Source organism: Mus pahari, chromosome 15 (assembly GCF_900095145.1).
Source record: "Mus pahari chromosome 15, PAHARI_EIJ_v1.1, whole genome shotgun sequence".
NCBI classification, from domain to species: Eukaryota; Metazoa; Chordata; class Mammalia; order Rodentia; family Muridae; genus Mus; species Mus pahari.
In genome coordinates this window covers 41,613,908-41,624,608 of record NC_034604.1, presented here as the reverse complement: position 1 = coordinate 41,624,608, position 10,701 = coordinate 41,613,908, and the positions used below count along the sequence as shown (strand labels likewise).

Below are 10,701 nucleotides of genomic sequence, written 5' to 3'. Positions count from 1 at the left end.
GGTATTTACTATACAGTACAATACCTTTAAGGGGATCACGGTATTTACTATACAGTACAATACCTTTAAGGGGATCACAGTATTTTAAATAGCCATAACAAGAGTTCAAGATTTAATTGACTTTCTTTCTTATTGAGATATATAACCTAAATAAATCAGAATGTATATTTTTCCCTTAAGTAACATAGTCTGTTTAAAGGCTTCATGCAATGACATAATATAATCCTTATATCAAGATGTGCTTAAAAAAAAAAAAGTAGGTTCAATTGAAATATGGTCCATACATAAACATGGATACACTCGTTCTGCAGAAGTAAACTAGTATCTCTTAATGACAAAATTATCAACTCCCCGAACTAAGTCACATAAAAAGAAAACAGGAAACCTAGAATATAGTTCTTAAGAAGAAAAAGAACAACAAAACCTTGGATTTTAAAATAACAATCAACATCAAAAAATATATGTGATATTACCGGATGCATCAATGAATCGCCTAAGTAGGAAAGGAACCCCATACCTACCCAACAGCACTGCAGTGCTCTGAAATAAAATGGTCTGGCTTCACATTTGAGATGTGCAGGTTACTAGCTTTATGACCTGGGGAAATGACTTAACCTCTCTGAACTTCCCTATCTCTATCTATCCAAAAACTTACAATCATGACTGAAAGAGAACCTGTAGACATCCGAACCTGGCAATAGCTGGCGTCATGGACAGAGCAACCAAACGAAAGCAGTGGGAGGTAGCTTGGTGGTAGAACACATGCCTAGCATGTACAGGCCATGAGTTCTCTTCTCTGCATGGTTAGAAAACACTATGAACAGTCAAAGAATAAAGCTCATTTTCTCGCTCTAAACAAAATATGTCATTCAGTTGGAAATATAAAGATTTCTACGTCAGGAGCCAGCATGAAGTGGTCTATATTCACTCAAAATCATAATTACTTATCCATAAATGCCTTCTCCACCCAGCTTAGCATTATGAGAAATGACAGTCTGCTGTGAAAGTAATTTTGGTTGTGGGTAAAGAATGAAACATGATTTTAATTTCTACTTTAATAAAACAGGACTCTGTTGAGTAACAAACAGATGATAAGAAATTTAAGTGTATATTTTAAGTATGTTAGTATTTTTAGAATATTCAAAGTATTGATGATATTCAATATTACCAACCCTTGTTACTAATGACATTGTATTCTTCACAATTTTTTTTTAATTCAACTGCAAGTTGCCTGCAAGTAGTTTAAACTATTACCCAACAGAGTCATTCAGCTATCTTTGGGATTATTTTATTTCATTTTCTTATAAAGAAATAAATATAACTGACAGAATGCACAAGAAAAGTCAACCATGCAGAAGGCTTTTAATGAATTACATTTTGGCAAATGATCACAGACAAATTAACAAAAGCTGACTCATGCTGATCTCATTTATTTGTTCCATACATATCTGATTAATTGGCATTAATTCTGTTGATGGAAACAGGAGAACTCTATTGTTATATACAGATTAGAAATGTAAACACTTAGCCTTTCCCACAACTACTGGGAATGTTACGTTAAATAACATTGTGAATGCCAGAATGGTTCAGCAGGCAAAGTGCTCTACTGCCCCCTAATGAAACAAACCAAGCCAAACCAAAACAAGAAAACTCATTTTAAAGTATCTGTGAACCAGAAAAATCATCTTACTTTGCAAAATGCAGTCAGAAATACAAAGGATACTAGCTGAAAACCACTAGGCTATAGATCTGTCCAAAAGCTACAATCATCCATTTTTCACGATAAAATTAGTAGCCAAACAGGAAAGCCTTGAGACAGAAATATTCTTAGGGCAAAGATAACATAGCCAAACAGTGTTATCGAGTGTGGTAACAAAGGAAAACGTCACTGCCAGCTACACGTTTGTGCCATGTTGAAAGCTGTCGCCAGGAAAACCAGATCCTTAGAAACTACACTGTGTTTTCAGCTCAGCGCTCAAAAGTAAACACTGTCCAGATAGTCTCGAATTTACACTGAGTCCAATCCTCTTGGGATCTCAACCCATGGACATTTCCTGGGTAACTAGGTCATTCAATACACATTTAAAAAGAATTCCTCCCTACAGGTCTCTATTTTAAATAATTTGATAATTTCATACTTTGTGGTTCCTCTCACAATGCCGTAAGCAGTCCTGACTTCTAATATTTTAATAGCAGCCTCCCTTCAGTACGTCTGGGTTTCAAAACCTGCTCCATCTCCTTGTCTTGTCACTTCCAGCCGATCCACACTCCCCAAATTCTAATTTAGGAACCCAGGAGACCAAGAGAGAACGCAGTAGTCTGTGGTCCCTGATAACGGAGGTAACGTAAATATTAACACCAAGCAGCCACATGAAGTAGAATTTTAAAAATGAAGTCATATAACAAGAGAATGTAAAGAAAAGATTCAACTCCAGGCAGAGCTCAGCAGCTGGCGGAGGAGTCAGTGTGGCAGTCAACTGTCCCGAGCTTAGCATCCCTTGGTCACAGCATGTCCCTGCCCTGGTTGACAATGGCTTTACTTTGCATTGTGTGGTACTGCCTAGGAAGTATTAGCTGGGTCGAAGTCCACACAGCGGCACAGAGGAGGGACAGTGTAAAGAAGTGACTCAGTCTACACACACAGAATGGAGTCCCAGCGTCCCTCACAGTGCTGCTCTCCTTCTCACTGTGAATGACACTGGCGCTCCAGCTCTGCATGTTATAAGGCTAAATAACACTCATATGCAATAAGATCCCATCAAAAACTCAAAGAGCAACAGATGGAGGAACATAAATATCCTTGAGCCCACATCACAAATGAGCAGTATTTCATATCTGCACTGACTTCCTGGGTAACATGGATTTTTTTTTTTTAAAAAAGACTGCTTTGCTAGAAGCTTTTGGCCTTCGTGTCCACTGTCTAACATAAAAACAGACACACAGGCATAAAGGCATGTTTGTGTGCCTGTGTGAGAGCTGGGAGGCCTGAAGCGTCCCAAAGTAAAGTACTATGGAAGCCCTGGTGCCCAAAGCATATCTAAGACTTGGTTTAAAAACCTCATATACTGCTGGGGTAGCATGCAGTAGCCACAGAGAAACTGACAGCACAGCTTAAGCATGCACAGGTTCAGTCCCGTGAGCCCCAGTCTACTCCAGCGTCTTCCAGACCGTCCTCCTAAACTAAAGGAATGCCTCCCTTGGTTGTCAGGAGGAAGAGGGACATTCCAGGCTGTCCTTGTGCTCCTGGGTTCCCAGTAAGCATAAATATTAAAAGTATACCAAGGGGGGAATAAAACGAGATGACATAGGAAAGAGAAAAGAAAATGACAATAAATCCATTAGCAAATGAGGTTAGTAAGAAACTTTGGCCTGAAGCAAATGGATTGATCAACAGATTGATTAGTTGTTTTAACTTCCCACATGGTGGTGATGATGATGATGATGATGGTGGTGGTGGTGGCGGTGGTGGTAGTAGCCAATACTAAGAATTTACCACACTGGCCTAAGTGCTTTATACACAAAAGGCATGTAACCTTCCGAGAAACCCTACAAGATACACACTACATGCTACAAGGAGAGATTAGTTACATCCCAAAATTACACCACCTAAGATGCAGCACAAACAATACACTTGTCAATTTGACACTTCACTAGTAAGTTTGTATTGTTTTCCAGTGAAAAATGTATGAAACAAAATGATTTTGGAACACTGCATTAAACTAATTTATTATGTATAAGACTTAAATCACATCAGTCTTTTGTGGTTATATAACCTGCGTTGGCCACTGGCCCAGCTCTTGAAAAAGACAGAAATGCCTATGACATAATAACTATTGTGAACACACTGTCAAAGTACATTCTATCCCATGATAAACACGGCTACTGGAAGAGCACACTCACCAGTGTCACTCTCATGTCCTCTCACTGTCACCACATGTCCTCACATCTCCCACGGCACCCCACGCCCAGCTCTATCTAAACATCTCAACATAATACAAAGTCTCCTCTCTTTAAAGGGTACATTTACTCTCTGTCTTCTATCTTAAAAGGGTAATTACAGTATAAAGTATGATGATAGGTAGCTCTCACCATATCAGAAATACATTTCTCTCTGAGCCACAGTGGAGAGCCTTCCATGGCACTTCTTTACCTCTGGTAATTATGTTCAAGTTATTCTGAAACTGATACTAAAGGAGAAACTGTCCTGTGATGTTAAAACTGGTGCAAAAACCTATCTCACTAGAGGATGGATTTACACACATGAACACAGTACTCCCCAGAATATGATTCAGATTATCCAACTGTCCCAGGCATTGGCTGGACAACAAACATACCCTTCCCTTTATGCATGCAACCTACAGCTTAACACACACACACACTCACACATGAGGGGATGGGGGCATCAAAAACAGTGACTTTATAGGGACTTCACTGAATTTCACATTGCAAGACAAGCTGTTGTTTTAAATCTGGACTCCTTTGTCGATGAGGCATGAGACCTACAAACAAAATACCTCACTTCCCCAGGGCACAGTTTCTTACCTTGGCGTCTTCCTTGCTCACTCCCAGTTGCAGCACGGCCTGGGGAGACTGCAGCTTTGCTTGAGCAGAATGAGCCATTTGCAGGTTAAGCTGCCATCCCACTGTCTCTAGCTACAAAAGACAAATGGGGACTGGGTTAAGATGGGACAGAAGAAGAAAACAGTCAACTTCAAGTACATTTCCACTCTGTAGGACTCAACACAAATAGCGCAGACTAAATGGAAAGTCAATTTCAGGGTCCTTTAACCTGAAATCTCTGTAAACTTTCCCTCTAGACTCAGTAGATCAGCCTCTTGTCATACTTGTCAAATCCAACACTGAAAGTGGTCTCTAAACAGACTATTATAAACAATAAAAATGCTAGCAGTCAAGTTCACAGAAACAGCTGACTGCGGGTTGAATTTTGGGTTGTTTTTCTTGGGGGGGGGTTGGGGGGGTGGCAAAGGATGTTTCCCAAGTCCATCGTGTAGCCAGGATAGTGTTCACCTCCTGATCTTCCCGCCCCACCTCCCAAGTACTACACTTACTAACATGCGCCTCCATGGCTTTTAAAACCTTGTTATTTAGATAGCATTTTAGAAACCTGCATTTTATTTATTTACTTACTTACTTAATTTCTACATCAGGACCACAATCCCCGCTCCCTACTTTCTTCCTAGTCCCTCCCCAGCACCTCCACTCTTCCACCCTATTCCCCCATCCACTCTTCTTGTTTCTCTTTGGAAAAGGGCAGCCCTCCCATGGATACCAACCAGCCATGACATATCAAGTTGCAGTAAGAGCGGACACCTCCTGTCCTATTAATGCTAGCTGAGGCAACCCAGTAAGAGGAACAGGTTCCAAGAGCAGGCAGCAGAGTCAGAGACAGTTCCTGCCCCCGCTGTCAGGAGTCCCACAAGACCAAGCTGCACACTGGAACATGTGTGCCGAGGGGCCTAGGTTAGTCCCATGCAGGCTGCCTGCATATGGGTTCAGTCTGTGTGAGCCCCTATGAGCCCAGTAAGTTGATTTTCTTGTGGTCCTTGTCCCATCTGGCTCCCATAATTCTCCCCTCCACTGCCTCCCCTCTTCTTAAGGATTACGTGAGTTCTGCCTAATATCTGGCTGTGAGTCTCTTGCATCTGAGAAACTCAGATTTTAAAAAAATACAACTTTCAACTGGTAAATAGCATATTTTATTGAAAATCCTTTATTGACTTCCTGTCTTTCAAAAATCTTTGCATTATATGGAGCACAAATAAGGCTTTCTTTCCCTCATCCCTCCTTCCTTTTTCTTTCCTTTCTATTGAGAAGAAAACGAAAATCCCCAAGAGTGTGGTTCACACCATGAGGCACAGTCAATAAACAGAGATCCAGGCAGAAGCTGCTGACCTGTAAGCTCGCCTGTGGTACCGGAGAGGTTACTGTACTTTCCAAAGTTCACTGACTTACTACAGCTCCCAGTGATGGTAGAAACTAATTGTTTCCTTTGAATCTACTAACACAAGAGTACAAGCTAGTCAGGTCAGACAAAATTAGGAGAGAAAGACTATGGCAGTGTAGGCTCCCTCACAAACACACATGGCATACACAGAGCTTTGAGACTAGGCTCAGCAGTACAAGCATGTGGGTTTAGGCTCAGTTCCCTACGTCTCCAGCTTCAAGCTCTGTGAAGTACAGTAGTTACAAGCCTCTGACAAGAAAGCCTTCCTGATGACTTAGCCAAGCCACCTTTGCTGCACGGAGTCAGCATGCCAGCCTCCCAACGCTCACTACTGGACCAGAATACTGATCACTTAACTTGAAAGCATGTTGAACAGACACGGCAGTGACTCGAGGCCGAGCTGGAAAGGATGCAATGAGAGGAAAGAGTGCACTGCTGCTTCTCCCAGCTCATCGGGGGTTAGAGGGCATGCCCACAGCCGTTACCAGGTGAGAACTCACTTGGAAGGTGTCCACTGAGGATCCTTAACGTTAGCTGCTAACACTCACTGGAACAGCCTCTGGGACAGTGTCTAACATGAGCCCGACCCTGCTTTCATCAGTCACAAGAAGGTCGACACATCATGTCCTTCTAGGTAGTCACATGGACCTGTGTTTGTTGGCCTTATTGGCTGACTGTCCATGTCACAGACAAATGCATGCCTGGGTGCTGCCTAATGCTGGTGTAAGGCAACCACCACTCAACTTAAACATCCTCCTTTGGTTCACACGTAAGGCATCGCTCCCTCATCCCTGGCCAAGGCAGAGTCTTTCAAGATCTCCTTTCCCCCATACAAAACAGAACTCCATTTGCCCAAACCTCCTTAACGTGTATCAAAACAGAAAATACATACGATAGTAGTGCTGGTGATATTTTTAAAGAACTGTAAGTACAAGGCATTTTAGTTGCCTAGCTTTTTCTGTATCTCTCATGTACTCACCAAAGTACTTAACCTGGTTCAGACTATAATGAGCCAACTCTTTACAAACTACCACAGATTGTTTCTAACCAGGCCCCTATCTTCTCTCTAACCCAATCTCAAGACTCCATTTTCCTTCTCCAACTGTGTGTCCCAGAATACACTATGCTAGTTGCACATCTGTTCTTTGGCTCCTATGTTACTCCTCTGTAGCTTTTGTGTCTTTTTCCTTCTCTTCCCTCCCTAGTTGGGTACTTTGCTTCTCGGGACACTGTTTCTTTCTCTATTAATATTTAAGCAGCATATTGTAATAATCTGCCTACATCTCTTCTCAGGGTTGACTGTAATCGCCATCATAACGAAGCAAGAATAAATCATATCTCTGTAACCTGCAACAGCCCTGTCAGGGATTCTTCTCAAATAAATAAATGATCAATCACATTATGTATTCTTCTGCTTTAAAGAAGAAATATTCACACTAAAATGGATGGCAAGAGAGGGAGCAAAAACTCAGTCATATTCCTAACTAGATATGGCTTTTTAAGAAGTCAAAATTATTATAAATTATAGAACTGGCATTTGCTTGGTTGGTATCTCTGTCTCTGTCTCTCCTCTCCCCTCTCTCCTCTCTCCACCCCTACAATGGGGGGAAGGGGAGTTAAATTTGATATCTATAGACCAAACCATGCCTAGGAGATACTTTTTATGAAGAATAAGCACTATCCCATATCTGCCACTTGCTTTAATGACAGTCAAGAATGTGAACTGTGGGCTTATTTTCAAGTTGTCATTAATTAAGCAAGTGACTTCCCTAAGCTTCAATTTACTCATCTGTCAGCACAGTGGGGGAACCACACTCCATTGTCAGTAACATGTGAAGAGTTAGATGCTGCACCATCACCTTAATGCCATTGCCTGGCTGAACTTTTCCAAATTTGTGCTGCTTCCAATATGTCTGCCTGTTCCTAAGTAGGTATGCATTCATTCATAGCACAGTTCTGAATCTCCTCCTGTGTTAAAACTATATTTTATGATTCAGAAAAATACAACTTACAATTTAAATCATCAGTGCAAGAAACTATTATACATTTGACTTTGAAGTATTTAAACACATGGATTTTTAAACTGATATATTTGTGATGTTTATTATGCATACTTATTTTAGAAAATTATTAAAAAGAAATGAGTCATTTTACAGAAAAAGTACAACTTCACTTCTAAGTTACCAGTTGGGGTTCAACCATGTGATAACTGAAAGGTATAGATATTATCTTTTTTACAACGCACACATACTTACAATTGCATCCAATTTTAGAAGGTTCTCCTCCGTCCTCTCCCCAAGTAAAAAAAAAATCTATTAAGAGTCTCTGTGGTCTTGACCAGTGTTGAGACATGGCTCAAGAACTGAGTTGTGTGAGGGGAATTCTGAATGCTTGTAAGGAAACTCCAAGAAAACAAGACAAGAGCCTTATGACCTATTTCTTTAAAAACTTGGCGTTGCTCTTGGCATTTGCTCCCATGCCCCTCTCAGGCAGAGTAGATGGAGTAACTGTGCTTTAGATAATTCATAACAACTGGCTTTTGTTATTTGTTTCTGTGCCTCTATGGAAAAGCATGTCTTGCCACGTGCAGCTTGTCCTCGTGATTGTATACTCAGGTGAACTTGCTTCATTCATTTTATTTTCCATTTGCTTTGCCTGCATGCATGTGCACCTCATGTGTACTTTGTGCCTACAGAGAGTTTATAAAGCATTAGATCCCTTGAGAATGGAGGTACAAATGGTTGCGAACCACTCTGTGGATCCTGGGAACTGAACCCAGGTCCTCTGCAAGAGCAACAAGTGCTCTTCCCCACTGAGTCACCTCTCCAGCCCCCTCAAGTGACCTTTCTTAACCCTCAGAGTATGAAGTGTCTGATGCTCTGAATAAAGTTGACTAGTGCAATGCATGAGACTTCAGTCTACCTCATTTTTAGACTCCATTCTCCCAGGCTCCACCACCATCGAGAGCAGTAAACAGAACTGCCCCCAAAACAACTGATGAACAGATGTGGGCAAGTCAGACAGATAAAGCCAGAGATCCCCTGAGCTGTGTTCGTAGTCCATGGGCAACAGAAGACAAGCAATCTATTGCTGCTCACCCTGCTGCACCGTGATACACGCAGTACTTAACTGTTTGAAGACTACTGCCTGCTCTCTAGGGGCCTAAGCAAACGGCTGAGGATGCACTTGTCATCCGACACACGCACACCCTCACACACGGAGTTTCACAGAAAAACAGTCAGTATCCTGAAACACTAAAGGACAAGACTTCAGAAAGAGTAACTATACTTATTAAAGAGCATGGTCACATAAACAAAGAAGGGGGGGACTCTCTCTTCAGTGAACCTGGGAGACAAAGAAAATTAAAAAACATTGTGAGACCAGTACTTTTACTATCTACAATTCACAGACTACAAAGTAAAACTTAGAATAATTTGTTAGTTAAGGTGAAAAACAAATGAGTATTCCTTCTATGATGATTAAAACTTTGAAGTCCAAAGTCTCATCAGAACAAAAACTTAAGAAGAACTGAGTTAAGCTGGAGTCATCACTGGATGTTATACAAAAGCCAAGAATATGTTCAGGATGTGACTCGGTTGTAGAGTGCTTGCCTGACCAGCACAAGGCCCTGGGTTCCCCTAAGAAACCTTAACCTGGTGGGGCAGTGCATTCTTAAAATCCAAGTACACAGGAGGGAGGAGAAGCAGGAGGCCCAAGGACATCCTCAACTACCCAATGAGAGTCTGATACCAGCCTGGACTGAAGATCCTGTCTCCAAAAGAAAAAGCAGTATTATAGACGTGGCTACTTTGTCGCATGTGTGACAGTAGGTGATAGAGAAGAGAGAGGCTGTTATGTTGATGTTCAGCGTTCCTGACCTAGGAACCTATGAATGCTTAGTAGCCTAACATCCCCTGAAAAAAACGGAGCCTGAGATAGCCACCAACAGGAGGCCTGGGCAAGTTCCCAGGATGGAGAAGTTAGAGACTAGAAGAACCCCAGTGAGGACCTTTACCCAGGGAGGGAATGCACCCGAGACAGAAGGCCCCTGAAAGGGGCCCCTCAGGTAGGCCAGGTGAGGAGCGAGTCCTAGAGGACCACCAGACCAGCACTGTAGGGCCCTGACCGACAGCTGGCCTGAGAAGAACACCAGTCCAGTACTGCCAGTCTGAGAAGGGCAGACCACGCTTGGGATGACCCTTCGCAGGGGCTACTAAGAGGAGCAAGTTAGTGGTGGAGAAACAGAGAAGAAGAAACAGAAGGTTGTGAGCACAGGGAAGAGAGGCAGACGTGGAGACTAGAGGGTAGGGAGGTAGTGTGAGCAGCTGGTGATGCCTCCTGAGACCATGGTGGGGTCCTGGCTTGCGCTGCTACCCGTGGCTACATCTGGGTCCCTGGCCCTGCAGCAGCAAGGGTCTCTTACCAACAAAGGCCAGGCAGATAGATGCTGGGCTACCACCCGGTAACATATCTTAGGACTGTGAAGAACTGGCCCCACCTCTCACCTGGGCATCACGGAAGAACTGGCCCCAGAGGGATGAGAACAGGAGGACCCTGCCCTTCTGCTGGGCAGCTGCAGAAAGGGGGCTCTGCCCACTGCAGGAGCTGAGGGTGAGTCAGCCTTGAGGATGTGAGTATGGGAGAGATGACGCTACCGCTTGTTTCCTACACAGTGGCATGGATGAGGAACAAATCATCTCCTCCTCCTCCTCCTCCTCCTCCTCCTCCTCCTCCTC

The 10,701-nt window shown here is 42.7% G+C and overlaps 1 protein-coding gene and 1 pseudogene across 1 annotated transcript in view; one reads left to right on the top strand and one right to left on the bottom strand.

The window, feature by feature from the left end:
• Commd10 (COMM domain containing 10) overlaps window positions 1-10,701 on the bottom strand; it is a 123,231-nt gene that overhangs the window by 85,234 nt on the left and 27,296 nt on the right. The window contains exon 5 of the mRNA XM_021214947.2: window positions 4,543-4,653. Coding sequence (XP_021070606.1) covers window positions 4,543-4,653 — 111 coding nt within the window. The remainder of the gene's footprint in view (window positions 1-4,542; window positions 4,654-10,701) is intronic.
• LOC115065549 lies at window positions 9,733-9,877 on the top strand (annotated as a pseudogene).